Source organism: Fundulus heteroclitus, chromosome 4 (genome assembly GCF_011125445.2).
Source record: "Fundulus heteroclitus isolate FHET01 chromosome 4, MU-UCD_Fhet_4.1, whole genome shotgun sequence".
Taxonomy (NCBI): Eukaryota; Metazoa; Chordata; class Actinopteri; order Cyprinodontiformes; family Fundulidae; genus Fundulus; species Fundulus heteroclitus.
The window spans coordinates 14,305,777-14,332,683 of record NC_046364.1 but is presented as its reverse complement, the minus strand read 5'-3'; the positions used below and the strand labels follow the sequence as shown (position 1 = coordinate 14,332,683).

The following is a 26,907-nucleotide window of genomic DNA, read 5'->3' as shown; positions in this document are numbered from 1 at the left end:
AACACTTCTAGTTACAACTACATCTGCCTTTCCTTCCGTAAAGAGCGTGCTGCTGTGTGACGTCTTCTTCTTGTTGAACCGTTCAGACAGAAGTCTGATGATGGGTCGGACATAATTAGTAGTGCAGCCGAGCTTTCTGGGTCCTGTACCGGCACCGCATGAGGGTTAAGGAGACTGGACTTGGAGCTGAGCTTTTGGGTCGACGCATGGCTCAACCGGACTCTTTTATTTCTCCAACACTTTGTACAAAACATCAGCACTTACTGCTTACCCAACGGCAGTCCTCAAGGGACATTTAACCAGCATGTATAGGATAGTAAAACATGTTTCCACACAGCAATGATGAAACCGATTTTTATTTATGCCTTTCAGTTCAAAGAAATAGAGCACATTAAATATAACTATATTGATGTTATTGATGTTACAACATGAAGTAACCCAAAAAGTCAGGCTTTGTTGCCTAGCATTTATACAATTGCTACATGACCCACAGAGTAATGCTTGTATTTAATGCATACATTAAAAAATAATGTGCATATTCTGTGGGTAGGACACACATTTACTGAACATGATTACGTAAACTGAATTACAGGTATGTCAGGGTTTAGTTTCACCCACTTCACCCTGGTCAGTTCCAGCACCTTCCACCTCACATGCAGCCCAGTTTCTCCACTCCATGCCTGATCAGTTTCACCTGTCAGTAATCAAGCCGGACTCATTCCTCCTGCTCACCTGTCTATAAAAGCTCAATCAGTTTGCCATTCCATGCCGGATCGTCTGCATACGTACCTCTTCCTTGCCTTGCCTCACGTCAACATGCCTGTGATGCCTTCGTCTGCCAAGCCTCAGTTCCCTGCATCTGCCAGCTTTAGCTCTGTAATCCAGCTCCAGCCATCTTCACCATTCCTCTGCTACAGCCTGGTACAGTTTGGTTCTTCATTCCACTATCCAACCTTTTAATAAATACTCTTTAAGTGTGGCTCTGTGTGTCGCTGAATTCGGGTTCAGATCCTAAACCCTGACAAGTTAAAGCTAGCAAATAATAAGGGCATATGGTGGGTTTGGAAAAAAAAAAGTCTCCTTTTCTGGTATTACTCCCAATCCCTGTTATTTTACAAACAGGTTTTTCACTGGCGTGTATAAAGGGTGTTTGTGCAAAACAAACATGGTATTATAAAATACCAAGGTGCCGAGCGGTTTTTTTTTTTGTTTTTGTTTGTTTAGCCCGTATCGGTCTGAAAAATTTCCATGCTTTCCAAGATATGAAGTGATCTTTAACACAATGTTTTTGCAAGCTAACTTCTGTTATGGTTTTTGAACAAGTCACAGATGGCCCCAGGGCATTTAATAGGATTTTTCTCAGTTACTTTCCAGTAGCAAAAGGTAGACATATACTGCAAAACAGGGGGTGTTGCACTCATTTATAGCAACAGCATAAAAAAGGAGCAATAATTGTGTCTTAATTTAATAGTTCAGGTTGCAGCTGGTTAAATTAGGGGGTGAGAGCTATTTTCTTCATACTATGGGATCCCTTAAGTAGTAATTAAGTTTCAGTAAAACTCTGCAGTTGAAGGAAGGGCTTTGCCTACCACATAAAGTTCTTTCTAGCCACAAGTCTTGCATTTGTCATACATTTGCTCTGAGAAATATTGTGAAACACCCCAAATTTACTTCTTGAATTCATTGACTGAAATTAACCTTACAATCATAAAATCCTTTTTCAAACTTATTCTGCGGCAACACATATTATGGATCTACATCTCTGAGAAAACTTTCTCGAGTCTAAAACTATTTGTTTTGAAGAATTTGACGCATACTGCACTAGGACGCAATGTAGTGAAGTTAAACTTGTTTTGTTTGTGGTATTGTTCATGTTTTCCTCTTGACTTCACTCTTGATCAGATCATAAACTGTGAACCTGAAAGGTAACGAGAGTCCCTCCATATGTTGGTTTCTCCGCAGTTGGCCATCCTCCTTTTACACCGGCAGCAACGTCTGCACTCTTCAAGTTTATCTACCAGGAGCTGCCCTGCAGACCTGTAATCAGGGAGGCACGAATGACAGAGCAGATCACATGTTTGAGAATAATTACAAGAGTACTCCTTAAAGGGGAAATGTGATTCACAGTCTTTACATGGAAAATCCTTTGACAAGGATCATCTGCCCACATACATGCAGAAAACAGCATTACTTGTTAAAACCTGGTAAAATTACTTTTCATTCCTCATTGTTTATCTGTGTACGGCTCAGTACCAATGAGGTTTATTATTTTATTTCCACAAATCTAGTTACAAGACAAAAAATAAATAAATTGGAACCAAGATTTATATTTCAATCTGGCCCCAGAGGTTTTGGGTGGCTGCCATAGACATACCTCAGGAAGCGTTTTTCCTCCTCCTCTCGCCTGCGTTTGAGCTCAGCACTTTGACTCCACTCGTCCTCGAGTGACATTCGGATGTAATGCTTCTTTTCAAAATGACTGGTTTTGTCCTGCATTAAGCTGTGCAGGAAAAAATAACACATTTTAGTTTGACACCATCTTTCATGCATCTCTCTCTCTCTCTCTCTGGGTTTGACTTTTATCTCCTCACTCTATTTTAGTGCGCCGAAGCATTTCTCTTTCTTTTTCCAGTTGCAATTGACGGCTCTGCATCTCTTCTTTCTTTTTCTGAGAGGCAACACTGAAGTTCACCTGAAAGAGCTGCCAGAGTAGAAAATAGGTGCAAAACTGCTCCAATAGACCAGTTCTGTTCATTAATAGCATTAATAGCTATGGCCCTTTTCCTAAAAATTATGAACATATGACTAAAAAGTGAAAAATTTAAAGAGTAGAGGACCTTTTTTGCTCTCTCTCGGCTCTCTGCTCTCCTGATTGCTGTTTCGCAGCGAGTTAACCTTGGTTTATCAGGCGAGCTGGTGGGAGATGCCGTGAACATCTTATCCTCCACCTAAAAGACAATCAACATTATCTTAGCTGTAACAACACCTTTTTAAATATTGTAGTTCAACTTATAAGTTCAAACAAATGCAGATGTCTTTTTAGGGTTATTTTACATTGCTTCCTCCCTCTGAGCTAGAACTTTCCTCACTCTGAATCTAAGAAAATCTCAACTTCACAAAGACCTACATTAATGGGCCAAATTATAACATTTAAGTTAATCTACCACCATATCTTTTTAGCTTATGCGGGATAATTAAGAGTTTTTGAAGGAGAAAAAAATAATTAAATTTACAACAAGATTTGTGAGCACTGTCAGAATGCCACAATTCTCCGATACACAGTGCTACAGTTTGCATCTACTCCAGAGCTTCCCCTTGACTCTAAACCAGGGGTCACCAACCTTTTTGAAACTGAGAGCTACTTCATTGGTGTTGTGTCATACGAAGGGCTACCAGTACTGACCTTTATACTAGAAGAGTCAGAGTTCACCGTAACGTTATACAAAATAAACACATTTTTAATGCTTTCTTATAGAGATTTTCATTTTTAAAGCTATATAAAATGAAAGTGAATGAACAGGAAGAGTAATGGAATGAAATAAAGTTTTAGATGCAGATTACTGGTGGATTGGGCTTTTTCTTAGAACAGGCTCCTGTTTGTTTGAGGTTGTACACATAATTTCACATATGCTTTTGTAGTGATGCAATTTAGAAATACACGCTGGAGGGACTATGTCTCCCGGCTGGCCTGGGAATGCCTTGGGGTTCCCCCGGAGGAGCTGGCCCAAGTGGCTGAGGAGAGGGACGTCTGGGCCTCCCTACTGAAGCTGCTACCCCCGCGACCCGACCCCAGATAAGCGGAAAACAATGGATGGATGGATTATTCTTTGTGGAATCTATTTAGACAGCTTTTTGTATTTTATACTTTTAAATTACACAGTCTTAATGCTTGTATTTTGTGTTCACATGTTTTATGTAAAGTATTATTTTCTTTTATTGTATTTATTTGTAGTTTTTTGTATTTGTACTATATTTTATACTTGTAAATTGCACAGTATTAATGTTTGTCTTGATGCATTTGTTCATAGTATCATTTCAGTGTCATCCATGTTTGTCTTTGATGTCTGTGGTGGTAGGGTGGGGGTGGTTGCTCGCCCAGGGCACCAAAGAGGCTAGGACTGCCCCTGGGTTAAACATTCACTCTAGGATAAAAATATATTTCTCAGTACCACGAAAGATGTTACCAAATTCTTACAGTATGTAAATATGAGGGAGTATCAGTATTAGTATGTGAATATGCAGAATCTATCAAACAGAAACAAGATTTTGTTGACAAAGCCTGCTTGATCTTATGTTTATAAGTAATATTTGAGCAGACTAGAAATATAATACACCTAATGGTGCAACCTGGACACATCTTCAGTGACTCTCCCAAGATCACTGGGTGTTTCGGGTCTTAGTCATACACCCTCACTCAGGCGACCCAGCCGGGGGTGATCAATTCCCCGACTTGTGTCCAGGTAGCGCACTACGCCACGCCTCCCCCCTCCTCAACCAGAGCCACCGTGAAGCCCTTTCAGCTGCTTCCAAGATGTTCTTGGTGGCTCTTCGCCTCTGCAGACCACAAATCCCTAGGAGTCCAAGGGCACGGTGTAGAGATCTGCCTGCGAAGCCCCTGCAGCCCACTTCAATAGGCTCACAGCGGGCCTTCCAGCCATTCCTCCGGCACTCAGCCACAAGTTCTGTATATTTAGCCCTCTTTCTCTCCTGGGCTTCCTCTATTCTGTCCTCCCAAGGAACAGTTAGTTCAAGCAGCACAACCTGCCTGGTGGACGTTGATAACAGCACCATGTCCGGGCGGAGTGTCGTGTCTGCGATGTAATCCGGGAATCGCAACTGTTTCCCCAGATCGACCAAGAGCTGCCAGTCCCTTGCTGTCATGAGCAGGCCCCCTTGGATCTTCTTGGAGGGTTTCAGTTTCTCCCCTGCTCGAACAAAGGCAATCATAGTCCTGGTTAGAGGTCGACTCTTGATGGTGTTTATGGCAGTGCAGATGGTATCTGCTATTGCCCGCAGGACCTGGTCATGGCGCCAGCGGTATCTGCCATCTCCCAGGGCCTTTTGGCAGCAGCTTAGAATGTGTTCAAGTGACCCTTTCCCCTGGCAGAGCTGACACACAGGTGAGTCTATCAGACCACAGGTGAACAGGTTAGTGGGGCTTGGGAGGACATCATACACCGCTCTGACAAGGAACCTGAAATGGTGTGGCTCCGCTCTCCATACATCAGTCCAAGTGATCTTACGGCTAGAAACATGCTCCCACTTAGTCCAGGCCCCCTGCTTGCTCATGTCCACCGCCCTGCTGAAGAGAGCCTCATCCACCTCTGCCGGAACCTCCTCTTGGATGAGCTTACGCCTGCCTGTCAGACAATTAATTAATAAGGGCAAATCACGCAAATAAAGAATATTATATGGAACAATCAGGGCATTATGTTTAATATGTGTTTAACTTCTGATTTATTCATCATTATTTGTCATTGCAGCTTTTTATATTCCAATGAAATTTATCTTCCCTTAAGGAGTATTGGGCAGCCACTGAACTGGGGGAAATAGCTTCCTCATGACGCAAGCACTAACCACTAGGCTGCGCAAGCTCTAACCACCACTCCTACTTCAGCCATGGCACCCTCAATATCAACTATTAAACAAATGTTATTTACTGTCATTAATATATGAAACATGCTGAATTAAGGCTGAACACAGAAAAAAAATATCTAGACTTTAATTGGTTTCTTGCCTGTGTGTCCAGAGCTTTCTTGTAATGCCTGGTTTTCTCCTGTTTCTGCTGGAACTGCTCAGCTTTCTGGTACGCTATCCTGAATTAAACACACACACACACACACACACACACACACACACACACACACACACACACACACACACACACGATAGTTACTAAAACATCACTACAGATATCTGAGGTGTAGCAGGGTTACTCACTCCTGTATCAGCTGGATCTGGTCGAGACGCTCCGTGAGAAGACGGTACTGCTGGTCCTGAGCTTGCCGTCTCTGTCGGCTCTCCATCTGGCTCTGTAGGTCATTCATGTAACAATGCTGCAGCATCCTCTTCGGGGGTGTGATGGGTCGAGCCAGGAAGAGGAATGATTTCTAAATAGAGTTTAAATCCATCTTAGATTTTATCTGCTTAGCTATGTTTCTCTCCTAGAAGAAGCCACTAAAGGTGGCTTGCAGTATGTTGTCACTTTTCTTTTTCAATTTTTGCAGCTGACTACATGAACCTTGAGGAACTTCACATCTAAGGCATGTCAGGAAGATTCCTCCCTCAGACAGACAAACTGGAATACATCTGATAAATATGATTTGAACCATAAGTAGCTCTTTGGATTATAATTAATTCTAGGCTTAAGAATGAAATTCGCTGTGCTAACTTGTGTCATGTTGCACGATTACTTCCCCACAGTCCTTTCAAAGTTGTCTAAAGTTCCTGCTAAGGAAAACCAAACATGCAACTATTTCTGAGGAAGGAAAACTGCTTTCTACTGTAAACACCTCATGGAATATTAGGCTGTGTGTACCGTATGTGACCAGAAGCAGCCACAAATGCTGAACTTCTGAAAGAGGAGAAATCAATATTTTTTTCACAAACCTGCACACTGATGCAAAGCACTCCCCTACATGTCTGTATCACGATTGTCATTACATCGCACAAAGGGAAGGATCTGTAAAGGGGACTACGTTATGATATGCGTTGTGTTCACTTCTACTCACAGGACAGTCAGAACAGGAGCTCTTCTGTATCTGCGTCTTTGACATTTGCAAGTTGAATGCAGCCACTTGCTTTGCATGTTCACGCTGCTCAGTTAGTTTTGCCTGAAGACAAACACACTTTCAATCAGGATGTTGACAACCATTAAAGCTGACAGTGGTGCTGCATACTGCACAGGGACACAATGTAGTGAAGATAAATTGTTTGAGGTATTGTTTGTGTTTTCCTCTTGACTTCACTCTTGATCAGACCATAAACTGTGAACCTGAAAGGTAACGAGAGTCCCTCCATATGTTGGTTTCTCCACAGTTGGCCATCCTCCTTTTACGCCGGCAGCAAAGCCTGCACTCTTCAAGCTTATCTACCAGGAGCTGCCCTGCAAACCTGTAATCAGGGAGGCATGAATGTTTCCAAAATAATTACAAGAGTACTTTTTTTGGGATGGCTGGTGGCTTCCTCTGCCCCCATTCGCATTTAGACATCGAGGGTTCTGGGTGGGGTGCGGAGGGAGGGAAGTAGGTGTGCTGGTGCCTGCTACATTCCGGAGGGAGGGTGGGCTGCGCCCCCCCCCCCCCCTTTTTTTGGCCCTCCAGGTTTTAAACACACTTGAGAAGACCAACACAACATTTGAGCAGGCCGAGGCAGGCTTGGGTTTTTTTCTCACACCCCTGTTCTCCGATTGCCATCCAGAGTTCGGGGCCTGGAGGAGAAGCAGGCCGTATGGTCGGGGTCGGGGCTAGGGATGGGCGTTGGGTCCCGGGAGTCGACTGGGGATAGGGCTGGTGCTTTATCTCTCCCCTGGAATACGGTGGTAGGACTTCATAGGTGGGCTCTGGTTGGTTAGCCTGTTTGGTTCATGTTGGCCCCATCTCCTGGTAGACGAGCCCGTGTGTCGTCCGGGCTGGGATCAGAGTGGGGGGTCAGGACTGGAGTATGGACTGTGTTTTATATATATATATGTATATATATTCATATATATATATATATATATATATATATATATATATATATATATATATATATATATATATATATATAATATTCTGTTCTGGAGATATAATTTTTTTAAAATAAGGTCCAATCAATACCACAATTGTCATAGTACTGAGATCAAAATATTAATATTTTAAATTAATGCAATGTAATGTTGAAGGACTTTCAGCTCTATACTTCCAGACATAGCTCACAAATGTTTTTGTTTTTACTCTACCTCGCCACTAGAAACTTGTCACTTAAAGGAGCAATCTATAGATTTAATTTCAGTTGTCATATCAAACAGGAATAAATATGTGGAATACATCATTCCGTGTTCAAAGAATTTATGAGTTTCACTTAAAAATATTTTCAATTAAACTGTAATTGATATAATCATACATATATTCACACATGCTTAGGGAACAAATTATGACAAATTCAAAAGGGGTTTTCTGTCTGCAGACTCATTGGAGTTCTGTCTCCTTTATGTCATTGGAATTTCATATAACAAGTTTCTGATTGTTGTTGTAAAGGAAAGGATGTCAAATTCCAGAAAAAACTAGGTAAGAACAAATCAATGAAAGCCAGATCACACAATATTCCACATGTTATTTCCTAAGTCTCTTTGCCAATGGATCGCGATTGATTTGTAAATCATCATGTTAAACCTTTTTTGGTAACCGGTTTTATCTACTACTCAAATTTTTGAGCAGTCTATCAATTCTTAATTACTCATGTGTTTTAATGAAAGTCTACAGCTGGAATAACTGTCAGTGTCCTTTTTGTTTGAGAATTAATTGAGATCTGAAATCAGAACATTTATATTTCCAGGGAATGTTTTCTGGTCAGATGCCACCACAGGAACTAGCGGTATCCTGTGAACTGTTTTTTTTCTGGATAAACCACACCTCTGTTCCCTGTCTATGTCTTTTATGTGTATAGCGTCTGTTCTTTATCTTGGAACATCTGTCATCAAACTGAAATTACCTATATTGTCCCTAAAGTCAGATTATCCATGGAGCAATTCACGATTGGTACGCAGGAAAGATTTTCCAGAATGTCATTTAAAAACAGAAGAGACTATGGGGTTATCGAGTTAATACTTTAGTTTAAAGCATGAAAATTGAGGAATTCCTGGGGATTTTTTTAAAAGCACGTTCACTTTTGACTTAAAGAGCACACATTTACCTTTGCTGTAGTGTTTCTTTTGTAAATAAAATCTGAATATGTTTTTTACCCTGGTTGTGAAGCACAAATACATTGATGTGTTCTGGATATACAAAGACACACAAACACACACCAGTTGTGCTTCCATCTCCTGTTTGTCTCTCAGTTGTTGTTTGCAGAGTAAAACATTCCTTTGAGCTTTCTCCACCGCCTCTTGTTGTTCCCTTTGGTACTCTGGAACATTCCTCAGAGCCCGCTGCATGCACAAGTAGCACAGCTCCTACAGAAAGTTGGAAAGGTGGATTTTTGGGAAGCACAGACCAACCGTAGCTGTATTCTTATCTTGGAAAACATTTCAAAAGCCAAAACAGAACTTGAATGTCTCACATTCAGCATATTCTACATGATACTGATAGTAACTCCTGTCACACTGTGCAATAATCAAAAATACTAGAGTACACAGTTGGTTGCTGCTGCAGAATCTTATCATGATGATCCAACAAAGATATCAACCCAACAACAAACACATATTAAGTTCTGTCGTGGTTCTCTAGCTTATAATTTCGAAAAAGAGGACAGTAATCAGACATAAATTGATGCAGCATTAATGTAACATGATTTTTAGACACTTCTTTATACAGTATATGCCATCAATCATCTTTAGTCAAAGATGATAATGATTACAACTTGTAACAATCATGAACTGGAGGTGCCATCTCTCTGAGGAATCACAATCCGCTCATTCAATCAATGACTTCCTCATGGTGACAAAGACTGATGATTATCACACAATGTTAACCCACTTGTCACCAATACAGCTTAAATCAATAAGAATTTAATTGATTTGATCTTAATGTTTTATAGAGTTCCCTGCTGGAACCGCCGCAGCCCATGCCACCCAAAAAGCCATTTTCGCAAGTCATGTTTCCATCCAATTGTCATGCAAAATTTTGAGTGATGTTGCAAAAAGAGAAAATGTGAATTAGACGTGTTTCCATTTACTGATTTGGAGCTAATTAACCAGGCTATGCAAAGCATAATTTTGTCAGAAGTTTATGTTACGCATGGCACTAATAAACAGGAAGTAGAGGTTGTAAACTAGCATGGGCCGGAGATGTTGTGAAAAAAATGCTGTTTTATACAGAGCCCGTCTGGTGACATGGACAGAAAAAAAGTTTACAAGATGTGAAGTTGTGGCCACGCGTTACTAATGCGTGGGAACGAGATAGATGAGATAAATTCTGTCTTCGGTTTAGCCTCCGGGCTTGATGTTCAGTGGACGCGAGTGGATCCAGGGATGTGATGATTATCTGTACATCCTTCTTTTTTCCTAAGTGACAGTAGAAGAAAAACACTTTGGTAACGTCTGGTATCAGAATTTATGCTTGATGATAACGGACTGTGGTATTGAGGTGTGCGGATTATCCCACGACTGGTGCGCTGTGCGCAAGGAATAAACAGTGGGAAAAATGCACAAATAAAGACTGTAAAGGGCTCATTTAGAGGGAAGAGGAGGAATGAGCCCGATGTTACAAGTTCCTTAAAATGACCCTTAAAGGTACACACCTAAGTTACATGTAATGTAATTTTGCGCACCTGAATTTAAGCGCGAGGCAACACGCCTGTTTATACGAATGAAACTTATAAACAGAATAAGTGGCTTTTTTAGAGTGTGTCTGGTTAGCAGGACTGTTTTCTGATCCTGCATGCAGCCATGACTGGTTCTGAATGAAGGCTTTATCTGGCATCCGCTCTCCCCACTTCCCTCCTGTGTACGCAGTACCGGACCGTACCGGCTTACTTTCACTGCTGGTTAAGACAAAAAATCATTTATAACTCTGATCACTCTTCCTGCTCCTCTGGTAACATGAACTGCAGCAGGAATTACTGATGGACACAAGCTGTGAAAGAAGCTGAAACAGCTCCGCAGAAGGCGGAGACTGAGCTCTGTTGCGTGTGAGCGTGTGAAGTCAGTGAAATGCGTGTGTCACACGGTCAATGCGTGAAAGTTGAGAGCTCTGCTTATTAACACTCTGTGTTTAATTGCAAGAGATCGCAGGATGTCATTATAGTTCATTCCAAGGTTGAAATAAAATGAAATCAAGTCTATGTTCTCCATGTTTCTTGAATGTATGCTACACCACCATAAAGTAGCCACGCAATAGTAATGCGTGGCTACGACATCTTGTAAACTTTTTTCTATCCATGTCACCAGATGGGCTCCGTAGTTTTAGGCGTGTAATGGGAATATCTTGGAAGACGCCTAAAGCAGAAACAGCTGATGTGAGGTAAATGTTCACAAGTCAGAACTTGTAAGACAAAATGTTTCCATCTCCTGTTTTGTGCATTAACTGTTTTTGTCAAAATCGAAAAACCACCATAATAATAATTAAACCATAAAAAACATTTTATTTAAAAACAAGTCTTTCAGAACACTCAAGACATTGAGTGTATTGAGTATTCCCCTTTTCAGAGGGGGGCTCAACAAAAAACATTTGAGAATCACTGATATACAGAAATATTTTTAATTCCATTCTGAATCTAACCGGGAGCCTGTGGAGCTGCTGTAGGACTGGGGTGATGGGATAAAATGAGGGGGGGTTGGAAACAGTGTGAGCAGCTGACCTCTGAACCACTTGTTCAGATTATATAGGAATTTTTGAGGATGGCCAAAGAGAAGAGAGTTACAATAATTAATACGGGAGGTGACAAGTTTATGGGCAAGAATTGATGCAGAGTGAGTGGAATGGAACAAAGGCGATTAATGTTGCATAGATGAAAATAAGTAAAACATGTAATGTTATTGATGTGAGAGTTAAAGGGTGGATTAATCATAATTTAGTTTAAGGGAGTTGGAAGTGAACCCAGATTTTGTTAAGGATAGGCAGGAGGTCAGGAAAGACGGATGGAGTGTAGACCTTGGCTTACATAAAAGATAGAGCTGGGTGTTAATCCACATGACAGTGAAAATGGATGTTGAATTTCTGGAAGTTATTGCAGATAGGAAGAAGACAAATAATGAAAAGAAGGGGTCCCAGGGTAGAGCCCTAGGCACGCCGGTTGTTACAGGGGATGCATGAGAACTAAAAGACCTAAGATGAACAAACTGAGAGCGGCCAGTTAGATAACAATAAAACCAGTTAACGGGGTGTGGATGATGCCAGATGATAATCTGTGGAGAAGGATGGACTGCGAAATTGTATAGAAGGCCGCACTCAGATCCAGAAGAATTATAATGGTGAGTAGAATTAGAATGGTGAATTATAATGGTGATTCTTATTTGACTTGAGTCAGTTGCCATCAGAAGATCATTAATGATTTTAATGAGGGTGGTTTCCGTTTTAAATAAAAATGAACTAAATTATGGTTTACATTCTCTCTTAGCTGTCTGTGTAAATATAGTGATGCACATTCCTGTATTTTGTTTTTTACATTTCAGCAAATGATCACTCGTTATCAAGAAAATGTTCCTTTCAACTGTCTCAAAGTGCTCGTTCAGTGGGAAAAATCCTTTACGTGAGCTCCATCAGAGAAGTGAAACACTGTTGTTCTAAATCAAAATGACCACTTCCATATTTTTACATCTATGATGTCATGTGGTCCGTGGTATATACTCACAACTGTACTTTTTTTAAAGCAATATTGATACCAAATAAATAATCAGTATGCATCAATTAGAATAGAATAGAAATACATTTAATTTGGCCATGACCGTGGCATAAACAAGTAGACAGAGGTACACGCTAGATTAAGTAATATGATTAACAAGTTAATTAAAAGTTCTAAAGCAAACCAATGTTAAGTCATCAGAAAGGGAAAAAAGAAAATGTTGTGCCATTCATAATTTATAATATGGCATATTCAGTTAATTAGGAGCAGCAGAGATTATGAAGTCTAACAATACCATCTAGCTCTTACCTGTAAATGCATAGGATTAATTAATAGTAACAATAATTAAACATTGGAACTAATTTACCCAAACTCACCTGTCCAGTATGAATGTGACTTGGGTAGCTGGCATTTTTAGGATGCTGGTCCAGGTTGGGAGGTGCTCCATGTAGCACACTGGCATTTGTGAGCCTGAGTGTAGAACCAGATTGCATGCTGTACATCAGAAAGAATGACTTAAGTGTGTTATTTGATGATGTTGAATTAAGAAGAAAATATTTCAACTCCTTTCAATTTCTGAAGTTAAAGTTATGTACTGTGTTAAAAAAAATAGCAAAACTAGCTCTGACCAGAGACGCTTGCATAGCTAGTGCTTTCTTGGGGGACTGCCCAATATTTTTCTGACCGGGCTGATATTGACATGTACAGCCGAAAAGAGCTGTTGGATTTATGAGACTGCGTGTTCTAGCACCACCAGGCCGGATTATGTGCCGAAAGATTTACAAAAACAGCACTTACAAGACCGTCACCAAGGCAGGACACCCAGGAAGTGAGTGAGGAGAATGCAACGCTCGCTCATTTAAAAACAAACTGGATGATCTGCGTTTACAGGTTGGAGCTTGCTATAAATTCCGTGAGGCTGGCCTCATGGCTTTTACAGACCCCTGGTTCAGTGATGACATACCAGAATACTTCACACAACTTGATGGTTTTACACACATTTGATTGGACATAAATAAAAACTATGGCAAGTCCCGAAGGGTAGGGGTTTGTTTATATGTCTGAGACAGACGGTGTAGCAACTTTGCTGTCAGAGACAGAATATGTAACCCCAGCCTTGAGCTCCTGTGTGTGACCCATCAACCATATTATCTTCCCTGGGAGTTCACAAACAGTGTTGTGTAAAGTACTGAAATCTCAGAGTCAAGTAAAAGTATAGGTACCTCTCCAAAATATGACTTTGGTAAAAGTCCAAGTCACTGACTCAAATATTACTTGAGTTAAAGTCTTAAAGTATCTGAAATGTCTTGTACTTAAGTATGAAAATTACTGTAAAAATAGATGTACTCAACTAATGTAATGACTTGGCACCCTGTCTTGGGCCTGGGACAATTGACCCGTCTGTCCCCCCCTGTCAGCGGGCGTGCCTGCAGGTATCGCTGCCTTTTTCTTTTCTTTATAACAAAATTTTCTTTTAGTTAAGAAAATTAGGACTCTCTGCTATTAGATGCTTTACCTATACCACAAGGTTAACTTAACCTGCTTTACTACTGAACCAGCTTTTTATCCTGTTGGTGGTGAGAACAAGCCCAGGCAAGTCCCGACTTTGTTGTGGTCAAAACACTCGCGTGCGTCTCTCTCTCTCTCTCTCTCTCTCTCTCTCTCTCTCTCTCTCTCTCTCTCTCTCTCTCTCTCTCTCTCTCTCTCTCTCTCTCTCTCTCTCTCTCTCTCTTTTTTGTAACGAGTAACTAAACCAAACATTGAAAGTGTATCGGAGTAAAAGTATGCAATTAAGTTAGAAAACGTAGTGAAATAAAAGTGAAAGTTATCAAAAAAATTTATACTAGAGGAAAGTATTAAGTACTCCAAAATATACTTAAGTACAGTAGTGAAGTATTTTTACTTCGTTACTATACAACACTTTTCACAAACATATTTGTGTGTGTTGTTTAAACTTTACCAAGTGGGATCACCTCAAGGGCAGCCATTGCTCAAAATAAACTAGATGCTGCCATCTTTGTACTGAGTGATTTTGTGGCTGTTGTGGGCATACTTGGCCCAGGCAAGATGTTTATTCCGGTAAGTTGGACTATTTTCACAGAGGCAGCGGAAAGTGTTCTCAGGTTCCTGGTTAATCCACTCACATTGGCCATTGGTTTGGGGGTGAAACCTGGAAGAGAGCTGGACCTTGGCCCTAAGGGTAGTGGAGAAGACTCGGCAAACTTTAGACATTAATTGGGAACCTCTGTTAAAAACGTTTTCAGTAGGGATTTCATGTTGTCGGAAAACATGACTGAATAGCAGATGAGCAGATAGATGGGCATATTGAAATTTGGCTAGACTGATGAGGTGGCTGGCCTTGGAATTGTCAATGATTGTGAGGATGACTGTTTTGCTGTTGGACAGGGGTAGACAGATAAGAAAGTCTAGGGCTATATGGGACCATGGTCAGTTGGTTGTGGAGAGAGGCTGTGGAAGTCCAGAAGGAGGTTTATGGTAGTTCTTGTTTTTGGCACATACAGGACAAGCTGCTGCAGGTACATAGGTTCATCTGGGTGCTCCTCCTCTGGGATTTAGTTTGTCGATGAGAGCCTGCTAGATACTATGTTCTAGATCCCAGGAGAGAGAACCAACACAGGATGTAGGTATGACTGTGGTGGGTGGAGAATTGTCTTTGTCAGATGAATACTGGAAAGAGAGAACACCTGGTTTGAGGTACTCTAGGTGATTGTGAAGTGGAACGGGGAGAATAATAATGACCAGTGGGATTGATGGGTGCTGAGTTGTTTTGCAGTCTGAAGATAAGCCAGGTTGTTGTGGTTAGTCCAGATGAGTATGAGAAGTTGAGTGCCCTCCAACCAACACCTCCACTCCTCAAAGGCGGGATCGATGGCAAGTATCTCCAGGTCAGCAACATCATAGTTGCTCTTGGTGAAAGACAAATGACGAGAGAGGAATGCACAGAGGTGGAGAAGGTTGGGGGTTTCTAAATGTCGGGATGAAATGGATCCTACCCCTGTGGATCTCGATGAGTAAAGATGGGTGTGGTAGCGAACCAATCCTTTAACTCTGTGAAGAATTGAGCAGCAGGAGGGGTCCAAGAGAAAATGGTTTTGGGCGAGGTGAGAGCCATGAGAACTTGGGTGATGAGGCTAAAGTTCTCGATGAAGCGTCAGTAGAAGTTTGAGAATCCTAAGAACCTTTTCAGCTGTTTACGGGTTGTGGGGACTAGCCAGTCGACCACCGCCTGAATCTTGCTGCGGTCTGGCCGCACCTGTCCACCCTCAAAGATGTAAAGGTTGTGGATGGGATATGGCACTGACACAATAAAGTGTCTTCAGAGGCTTTTCCAGATCTGCTGTAAGACACACCGGTACAGGAAATCCTTCCTACCTGCAGCCATAACCATCTACAACAACTTAGTAAAGAAACCCCCATGAGTTACACCTGCATTTAATTTTCCTTTGGGTAAACCACATTGCTCCACTTGCAACTAAGATCCAACAATTAGTCAGTTGAAGCCTCCCCTCCCATACACCAGAGTAAGCTTTCCCAGGGAGGTTGTGAAGTGTGATCTGTGAAGTCAGACACTGAAGTGGCGTAGCAACCATGACACCACTACAATACCTAGAGACTTTAGAAACTCAGGTCATCCCACCCTTGCACCCTACCGCCGGGAAGCTTTTTAACTACCTTAGCTACCTTGGCCACAGTGATGAAATCACATCCTACCGATTCTCCAGTCTCTGCCAGTGGAGGACAGAGTGACTAGATTGAGGAGATCCTCAAAATGCTCCTTCCACTGAATTTCATTGTCTTCATTGTCCTAAAAGGTCCTGAAATAAATTAATCTATTAATTCAACATTCTTGAAATTAAAAGTTTAAAAAAAATCAAGTTTTGTCAAGTTGTTTAAGTTGACAAGACATGGGACAGGGGAAAACATGTCTCCGACTCACAGCTCATCAGCACTGGTTCCCCCCAGGGCTGTGTTCTTTCTCCTCTGCTCTTCTCCCTGTACACCAACAGCTGCACCTCCAGTCATCAGTCTGTCAAGCTCCTGAAGTTCGCGGATGACACCACTCTCATTGGACTTATCTCTGATGGTGACGAGTTTGCCTACAGGTGGGAGGCTGACCATCTGGTGACCTGGTGCAGGGAGAACAACCTGGAGCTCAACGCTCTAAAAACAGTGGAGATGGTTGTGGACTTCAGGAAGAACTCAGCCCCAGCTACCCCCATCACCCTCTGTGACTCCACAATTGACACTGTGGAGTCTTTCCGCTTCCTAGGAACTATCATCTCCAGGACCTAAAGTGGGAGCTGAACATCAACTCCCTCACCAAGAAAGCCCAGCAGAGGATGTACTTCCTGCGGCAGCTGAAGAAATTCAACCTGCCAAGGACAATGATGGTGCAGTTCTACTCCTCCATCATTGAGTCCATCCTCACCTCCTCCATCACCATCTGGTGCCACCGCCCAAAGACGAGGGCAGACTGCAGGAGGCTGCGGTCTATCAGGACCAAAACCTCACGCCACAAGAACAGTTTTTTCCCATCCACTACCAGCTTTATCAACAAGGCCAAGAGCCGCCCGTGGCACTTGACACTGCCTCTCTCCCCCGTTCAGGACCAACAAGGTACACCAACGTAGCATCTCCAGACCTTCTGCGTTACATTAATGTACAGTCTATTGTGTATATAGGCAGATTCTGTATTTATATCAATTTTATCTGCACCATCAACACCAAGTCAAATTCCTTGTAAGTGCAAACCTACTTGGCAATAAACTTGATTCTGATTCTGATTAAGATAAGCTGATTTCCTGAATGTTTTCATATTGCGCACTTTAAAGTTCTGTGATATCCAACATGGGTGGCTGCTACAAAAATATTACGCAGACCTCTTTTATAATATAACGTCAATAGAAAATATTAACTGTAGAGGCATTTCACTGGGAGATGATTGAAATACATATCAAACAATAAGATAACATAAGATATGATAGACTTTGTTGATCTCACAGTAGAGAAATTCACGTGTCACATCGGCTCAATGATCAAAAAAAGGTGCCAAAAGGAGGAAAAGGTACGTGAGGTATATACAGTGCGTCCACATATATACAGTGGATGGAGAAAAAAAAGAAGAAAGGATTAAAGGAACATATGAAGGAACATTTAGCCCCCTCTCCCCATAAACCTCCTCCGTAGTTTGAAGAAAGATTTATGAGTATCACCTCTCTACCAGGGCCATTTTCTTGGGTAAATTTTTACCATGATAATCAGCTATAAAGTGAAATGACAGATGTGTCTATTATAGCAGTCTGAAAAAATATCCTGGTTCCTTGAAAGGGTTACTGTGGTGGAAACACCGCAGATGAAACCATGACCTTTGATCACACATGACTAGGAAAAAAATACATCCCTTATACTCACTGTAACTAAGGCAACTTTGTTTTTGTTTTTTTTTAATCTGTTTTATTGTGGATCTTTTGATTCAAAAGGACTTGGAAACTGTTATGGTTCGTTCCGACCGACCGCGGTGACTACCAAATTTCTGTCTACACTGCATGGGGTTCACCGCTGTACATTTTGCATATTCAGGGGTGGACACCGGCTTCACCGCGAGTCACCGCCTCATCAGTTAGCAGGAGCTTCTATCCTCTTGTCTGTTACCAAGTGCTGACTTTAATGCGCCCCGCTATGGAGCTCAGACAGAAGCAGCGGGAGAGAGCAGAGTCCTTTTTGAGGGCTAAATTGAAACGTTTCTCCGCTGTGCTCCTTTACTGTGCATCACAACAACAACCAGTCTCTGATTGGTTGCCACAATGCGATTTGACAGAAAAGTTCAGATTTTTGAATTCCAGGGAAAGTCACCGGAGTGGGGCTCAATCCTTCGCAGGCTCTTATACCGCTCCTGACCGTGCAATTTGCATAGGGAGAACACACCATAGAGTGCAAAGCCTGATGGACTCTCAGGTTATTTTCCCACCTGATAATCAGTAGACCTGGTTTGACTGGGGACCAAAATTGCAATATTCTTACTATTTCCAGCTGGCACATTTTGTTTTCACACTGGACTTTGTCAAATTAACTAAACCCTTTTGACCAACCTGTTTACCCCCTTGCCAGTAGTTCATGCTGCAAATGTAAACACAGTGCATTGGTAACATATTTTAATAGTGTTATTGCTAAGCTGTCTTTAGTAAGCGGGCCAGACAAGCAGAAGTCTACAGTGGGCTCAGCATGAGAGGAGGACGAGGCCAAGGCCATGTTACATTTTACATAAGAACCGCACTTTCACAGCTCCCCAGTAAACTGAATTTTCTGAGCAAACAAACCAGAATTCAATTAAGTCGGACTCAACAGGGCACATGCAAATGCTCCCCTAATACGCCTGGAGATTTAAAATAAACAATATGGTGGCCTCTGACCAAAAAGGAAAAATTGCTCGTCCTAGAATCTGTCAACAGAATGATTAAAAAAAACATATGGCAAATCAACACAGAAATGGCTCACCAGACTCAAGATCCTTTTTCTCCTAAGAGGACCCAGAGATAGAGCTTTTGGAAAATTTGTGGGGTGAGCTGAAGAAAAGAGAGCATACAGACCTAGGACTCTAAGTTGTTTACTGTAAGTTTTTTTTTTACAGGCAATAATTATGGATACAGCGAGATTGTTTAACAGATTTATTGAACACAACAAGCAGGAAGGTAACTCTTCTGGGTTCTTGGTGAGATTCAGGAGAAGCACTGGGAAAAAGAAGGTAAGAGGTTATTGTCTTGACTTAATAGAGATGGCTGTAAGACTAAGAAGTGGTGAGATGAGTCCTTACTGATACAACAGTGAAAAAGGTCCAGTGGAAGGTTAACAAATCCAGAGAGTCCAGGTTTGGCAGGTGGCGGAGCACAATGATTTGATGGTACCCTCTCTTTGATACTTCCTTCCAGGGATGAGCATGTTAATGGTGTTGGATGGGGGGCAATGTAAACACTGTAAAACTTTTTTAACATTGCCCTTTTAAACTCATAGAAAACTGGTGCTGGGTATATAATTAGAATATCATGAAAAGGTTTATTTTTTTCAGTAATTCCATTCAGAAAGGGAAACTTGTATATTATGTGCATTCAGTACACACTGACTGATATATTTAAGGTCTTTATTTCTTTTAATTTTGATGATTATAACTGACAGCTAATGAAAACCGCAAATTCAGTATTGGGAAAAAGTCCAATATTGAAGACACCTAGTGCTACACTCTAGTCAGCTAATTAACTCAAAACACCTCCACATGCATTTAAATGGTCTCTAAGTCTAATTCAGCAGGCTACACGATTGTGGGGAAGAGTGCTGACTTGACAGTTGTCCAAAAGATGACTATCGACAGATGAAACCATGACCTGTGATCAGACATGACCAAGATTGTTATGTATAAAAATACATCCCTTATACTCACTTTTTACCATGATAATCAGCTTTATAGTGAAATGACAGATGTGTCTATTATAACAGTCTGAAAAAATAACCTGGTTCCTGGAAAAGGTTACTGTGGTGGAAACACCGCAGATGAAACCATGACCTTTGATCAGACATGACTAAGATTGTTATATCAAAAAATACATCCCTTATACTCACTGTAACTAAGGCAACTGAGGTTTTTTCCATATCTGTTTTATTGTGGATCTTTTGATTCAAAAGGACTTGGAAACTGTTATGGTGCGTTCCGATCGACCGTGGTGACTACCAAATTTCTGTCTACACTGCATGGTGTTCACCGCTGTACACATTTTGCAAATACAGAGTATATGCGAAAGATTATACAGAGAGATTACGCAGACAAATGGTCAAAGGTCCCAACCCTTCAATGCTTCAACGGGTTGACATGTTAAAGGTGAAGGCCTAATGTCAGGCCTTCCTCTATAACAAGTTGAAGGTGGGTAGTACAAGTTTGCCATCTGTGAAATATACTGCTGTGAAATGGAATAAAATGGTGAATTTTATTTATTTATTCTTTTGTAAAATCTCTGGTAATTGTAAAAAAGAAAAGAAAAGAAAGAAAGGTACTGCAACAGAAGAAAATGTATTTTAAGGCTTTTTACTCAAATTGTTATTGGGGCATGGTAGTAAGAATATACGACTGTACTTTCATGTTTTCTTGTATAAACCATGGTGATGCTTCACATCCTCAAATACATCTGCATTTTTTAATGGGGAGTATCATGTTTTATCCCTAAAACACAGAGAAAGCAGAGCATGACTCAGAAATTTTCCCAAGTAAACTTGCCCAGATGAAGTCACTGCTTTTGTCTTGACATCTATTTAACACAGACTGCACTGTGGAACCCCTTTACATAATACACAGATTCAGGGTGTGTGCTTGTTAGATTGGAAGCCTGAAGTGAATGGAGGTGAGGACAGAGGAGAATCTGTCCATTCTAAATCATTGATGTAGCTTGAACAATTGAAGAGGCAGTGACAATGTGAGACCCCCACTGAGCTCTCAGCTCTCCCTGATTAACCTGCCTTCTTAGTGCACTGCAAACTGACCTGCCATATGAAATATCTATGTATGTTTGTGTCTGTGTGTGTTGACTACCTGCTTGTGGCCTCCACAGGGGGGACTGGATTTAATTCTTCTGCCAGGCAAACAGCTTTCATCTGCCCTGACTGATTGGATTTAAGTTCTCTCTGTTGGGGAACCTCTGCAAAGACACAACACACTGAGTAGGTTTGATGCTTTAAAGCTGTGCTGGCTATCTCAGTTTTGTTATGTAAGCTCTTATTAATTATGTCATTCCTAATCAACTTATTCTTTGTTTTTTATGCATCTCTGTCTCCAGTCAGCTGTTTTTTATTCCGGCGCGCACTGCCGGTGCGCAGCTGGACTCGGATCACACAAGGATTGTGTTATTGCACAACAGTAGTGTGCTTGTAGGCTTTAAACAGAACAATAAACCAGTGAAGTGGTTATTTGGCCAGTACTACCCATCTCTCGCGTGTTAATGTCTTTATTAAAAGGATGTGTGGTATCATATAAAATAGTAAACGTTTCATCGTTCATGGTGTCACGTAACAAGTGAGATCTGCCGGTGGCTTGGTGCTGGAGCCGCAGGTATAGATGCATTAGTGTTTCACAGCAAAATGTGGCCCAAAGTCTGCACATGCAGTCTTTTATTTGTAAACTCGACCGGATCCACTTCGCTTTTAATCAATTAACTTTCTGGCTGAACGCCCTGCTTTCAGTGGAACCCTGGTGTTAGCCACTGTCATGCAGTTTGCTTTTGTTCATGTTTTCAGGGCTGGCTGGCTGTTTCCTCCTCTCACTTTGCTTTATTTGTTTCAAAATCAGCTTCACCTGCTGCTGTCAATCAACATCAAGTTGTTTTATCTGGGACTCCGCCTACGTATACATGCCTCACACAAGCAGTCTGCCAGATTGTCTCACTTCCTGCATATTTAGTCCTCATTGCTCATGTATTCAGCCTGCCAAACCTGTGTTCCTGTGTGCAACCTGCCCTCACTGTGTTGTCACTCCAGTGCCTGTGTGCATCACTGACTTAGCCTGTGTTCCTGTGTGGTTTTGGTGCTCACTCTGCCCTCTCTGAGGGATCCATTGGCTGCTTAATCTGGTCATGATCTGGACTGTCTCTGATTGTGGACCTTTGCCTAGCCCCTTGGACTGTTTCTCCAGCCTGCTCACTATCTCCACTTTATTCAGCCAGTATCCACCTGTTCAGCCTGCATCTGCCTCTAACAACCAGTCTTCACCTTCCATCTGATTGTTCTGCCAGCTACCAGCTCAGTCATTACCTGCACGTTCTACCTGTCACCAGCCTGAACTGCTCGTCACCTTCTCATCATTAACAATAAACCTTTTTAAATGTAACACTTGTGGTCCGGCTGAATTATGGTGTCCTTTATGGGTTGTGCCTAACAAGTCACAGTCACCATGCTATCTATTGAGGTCTAGTGAGAAGTTAATGGGGATTTGTAAGTCATGTACTCCACCATGCTTTTTAAAACACGTCATATTTACAAGCTTTATGGAGATGCTGATTTCCAGCAGGCTTTGGCACCTGCCCACATTGTCAAAAGTATCGATACCTGCCATAATGACCATGGAGTTAATGTTCTTGGGCAGCAATCTCCCCTGACCTGAATGCTATAATCTATAGAGTAACATCAAGTAGAAGAGTAGATAAAAAACACCAAAACCCAAAAATGCAGATAACCTGCAGGCTGCTATAAAACCAACATGGACTTCCTTAGCAGTACCACAGGCAGATTGCCTCCATGCTATCTGCCACAGACGGGTTCTTAGCTTAGAGCTAAAAACTTCAAGATTACCAGAGATAAAACCTTAAAATATACCACACGTGTGCATTGAATTTATATTGCCTATGAATATTTAAACTGAATTATTGAAGTGCTTTTGTTACTCAAATTGAATGAGATATCTGTAAAAGACATTAGGATACAGCTGAGCTCCTGAGATTCTTACTCAGATATAAAAGATACAATTCAAAGAATGCAAACGCAGCAGATTGCATTCGGGTCATTGACTTGCAGCATTCCTTCCACTGTAGCCACAGTGAACACCTGCCTAGATTGTGCAGCAATCCGTCATACCAAGCATGCATGTGACAACAGTGGAGAGGAAAACTCCCCTGTAACAGGAAGAAACCTCCAGCAGAATCAGACTAGGGGTTTGAGCAACTGGAGGCATTGTGGCAACAATAAAACAATGTAATTTGGTGTGTGATTTTTGAAGTGTAAAGATATTTTACTGCATTCGTAGCATCTGGACTAATTAAGTTCACCATTATTTCAAAATCTATAACTGGACTTCTTAAATGAGGAAGCAGTATCCCAGACTTAATACAAACAGTTGAAAACAAATTTTGTGAATTTTGGTACCTGTAATATTTTTTTAAAGATTCAAAAAGAATCATATGTCCACTTCAGCCTGAATGTAAAGTTGTTTAGGGAGCAAGGAGGTAGCAAAATGGTCCATTATTTAACTGCATGAGTCATGCTTCCTGTCCATTCTTAAGTTATTTTATGGGCTAGCTGGCTGTTTTTCTACATTCTATTCTGTTCTACAACATTAATTAGAGTCATACACTTTCCGTTGTTACAGTACCATCACTAGTTCCACCTGTTTGCACACCTTTAGATTCCTACCGTTCACAGCCATTCTCTGCCAGATTGTCTTCAAGTCTAGCATGAGTTGCTTTCCAGCATTAATGTACATCGCAGTTAATGACCCGTTTTTCTCTTTTTTTTTGGATTCTCTGCTTGCTTTGTTCTCACTGGATATATCATGTGCTTTCTGACTTTGGACACAACCTTGGACTGCACTCTCACTACGATTCCTCACCTGCCCTTTTGAACTTGTTAGCCTTCCTCTGCCTACCTGTTGCGTGTTCCTAGCCTGCCTGTCTTATCCAGATGCAGAGAATAATAATAATAATAATAATAATAATAATAATAATAATAATAATAATAATAATAATAATAATAATTTTACAGATTAGTTTAAGACTGCATAAGAACCCTGTCTAACTTTCAGCAAAAATCCCCTTCACCTGCTGTGTTCATCATGTCCCCAGATGGTGAAAAGCCCCCGCCGTCTTTGCCAACTCCTTGGTTGTCTGTCTGGGAAGACCAGATAGTCGGCAGGGTGAAACGGCCGATCGTCCTTGGCCCTTGTTGATCGGTTAGTTCATCAGATGGTACGGGAACACTCCTACCAGCTCTCTAGAAAGGCAAAGGTGAAACTAACCTGTAGGCATATTTATACTCAACACTGATGATGTATACTCACCATTTTAACCCTCATCATGTTAGAACCTGTCTATACCTTATGTGTTTTACTGACTGTTGTCACGAAATCCCTGCTGAACTTCATCTGAACCTTTTCAGATAAACAGAAAAAGAGCACATGTTGGGAAATAGCTGCTGTCACAGTCGGCACGTGAGAAGCAGAAAGCAGATTGGTCACCTTGTTGTTCCTAAAAGACAGGACTCCGATTGGCTTGAAAGGGAGGACCACGTTTTTCTCTGATGCCAAGGCTCGGTACAGCTCTGCGAGGGTTTCTCTGACGCAGCTCTCCACGACGCCTCGACTGAACGGAGTCCGCTGTGACACGGCGGCAAAGTTCAGAGGTAGAACAGGCAGGTGTGCTGCTGAGGCAGACATACACAGATCATCTTGCTTTTGCAGTTACTGTCAAAATTCATTAAAAAACTAGAGCATATTTGTTCTCATTTATGTGATTTGTTTTCATTAGTTCTTATTTCAATGTTATTTTTTTACTTTGCTATCTGAGGAATTAGTTCAAATAACAGTAAAAAAATTTTTTTTATCAAATTGTCAGAATCTTCTCAATGGTAACTGTCAATAAAATTGCAATTTGGGTTAAAAAAAAACACAAAATTGTCATTGATGTGAGAGAGTGCAGATGAATGTCAATGTTCTTCTAATTGAATGGTGATTATATGGTGATGTAACCCATGACAGCTTTTAGGTGACTGAAAATGGGCCAAAAAATTAGGTTACAGGACATCTCAGCTGGCCTACAAACTTCCATAAAGTTTGACCTTGTTCTGCAACAAAAAGTAGAGGTAGGCTCTCTCATTTATCTACATCACTTCATCAACGCCTGGGTGACCAGACTGCATGCAGAGAAAATATAGAGTTAATGATGTGTCTTTGTCTCCATAAGACCTGTCTTTTTTCCTCTTTTTTGTTTTACAAACTGCAACACAGCTGTGCTTTGGTGACAAATTCCTAGCATTAACAAAACTTCCGGGGAGAGGTTTAAGCTGGTAAATACAAACACTATTTAAGGAATAGCAGCGAATTTATCCATGTAAAACCGAAAATCAAAAAATGTCAGACTTGCTTGTCACAACTAATTATTTCAGAATTTTAATTCCATATGTTGTTTTATTATCTGGAAAATGCTAACAGGTTGAACAGTCAATCTGGGCAAGCAGTCTCTCATTTCTATTGCTGCATATCTTGAGTTCATACAGTGCTGGAAAAAAAGATTTGACCCCTTAAAGATATCTTCTGTTTTGATTTTTGTTTTGTCATGATTACATTTTTTAGATCGAAAAAAAATTTCAGTTTTAGACAAAGGTAACCTAAAAAAGGGGGAAAAAAACAGGTTTCTAATTATTTAATGTATTAAAGGATAAACGTTATACACCTACTTAAATGCAAAGGCAGAAAGAAGCTGTAAGGAAGAAAACTATTTATCACAGCACTGCCAGCATATACTGATGTAGAACTATAGCAGGTGAATTATTCCTCTCAAATCACATCTCCCAGCTCCAGTCCTCCTGCATGTTGTGGAAGTTTTCCTGCGCTGGCTAACAAAATCCCAAGAGATGAAATACTTTCTCAGTTGTCATTGACTTCTGCAAAGGCATCTTTAATAACTAGTGAATGCAAAACGAGAAATATTAAAAACATGCTGTATAGGGCTACTAATTGTGGGAGATATTTGGCAGTGAAATAATCCAGGAAAGCAAAGAGAAGCAAAGACATAGACAGATACCTACATATTCCCTACACATTTCCAACTATAGCATATAGAAAGGGGCATCTAAATACTGTTATTGTTAACGTTTTTATTTTAGCAAATTTGCTCACCTTCAACCAACTGCTTGACCTGGCTTAGACCCAAAGACTGGGCCAGTTTCCCTGCCAGGATGAAGATGGGTTGGTGGATTGTAGTAATCCTGTTTCTTCTGTGGATATTCTGCAGAGAGAATGTGAAGGTCCCCAGTCCTGATAGGTTGGCCCCCTGTTGAAAAAAAAAAGACAGTCAGACAGACTGATTGATTGATTTTTGATTGATTGATTGATTGATTGATTGATTGATTGATTGATTGATTGATTGATTGATTGATTGATTGATTGATTGATTGATTGATTGATTGATTGATTGATTGATTGATTGATTGATTGATTGATTGATTGATTGATTGATTGAGTTACCTTTTGCAAGGTCATTTGTTGTTCAATGTAGAATTATACTTCTGTCCATATGCACTCAACATCTGGAATAAAAAGCAAAAGAAAATTGCCATCATGGCCTTGGCTGTTCTGTATAAACAGCGCGGAACAGCAGAAACCATGAACAGCTGAAAGAAAGCTGATGGTATAGTTTATATAGAATCTATGCAGGACTAACCATTGTCCGACGGCAGTGAGAGAACACGCAGCGTCCGTCTGTCTCCTTCGGACACCAGGCGCAGAATGTTACTCATCTCCGTCCAACCTCCTACCTGCAGGACGCTTCAGAGACTCTGCGGACCCTGACACTCGATAGACCGCAGGGGCATCAAGACGGGAGGCTCGTCTACGGGAGACGCGCTCGGTGGATAGAATTGCACGCCGCTGAACACAAGAACTGA

General features: G+C 41.2%; 1 protein-coding gene across 1 annotated transcript; it reads right to left on the bottom strand.

The window, feature by feature from the left end:
• Window positions 1-282: 282 nt before the first annotated feature.
• On the bottom strand, window positions 283-26,899 carry LOC105934456 (coiled-coil domain-containing protein 81). Its single transcript, XM_021322531.2, has 16 exons — window positions 26,685-26,899; window positions 26,489-26,550; window positions 26,141-26,294; window positions 24,482-24,666; window positions 24,341-24,394; window positions 24,066-24,237; window positions 21,074-21,179; window positions 12,858-12,951; window positions 9,005-9,151; window positions 6,732-6,833; window positions 5,941-6,110; window positions 5,738-5,816; window positions 2,838-2,948; window positions 2,592-2,701; window positions 2,375-2,500; window positions 283-2,037 (listed from the first exon to the last, which is right to left on the bottom strand). Exons 2-16 carry the CDS (start codon window positions 26,501-26,503, stop codon window positions 1,899-1,901), a joined length of 1,764 nt encoding a protein of 587 aa, XP_021178206.2. The 5' UTR covers window positions 26,504-26,550; window positions 26,685-26,899; the 3' UTR covers window positions 283-1,898.
• Between the last annotated feature and the right edge of the window lie 8 nt (window positions 26,900-26,907).

Bases quoted from the DNA above. Each gene is read 5' to 3' on its own strand.
- LOC105934456 (XM_021322531.2), bottom strand. The intron at 24,395-24,481 runs GTGACCAATCTG...TTATCTGAAAAG, and splicing joins TGTCTTTTAGGAACAACAAG to GTTCAGATGAAGTTCAGCAG. The intron at 2,702-2,837 runs GTCCTCTACTCT...CTACTCTGGCAG, and splicing joins GCCGAGAGAGAGCAAAAAAG to CTCTTTCAGGTGAACTTCAG.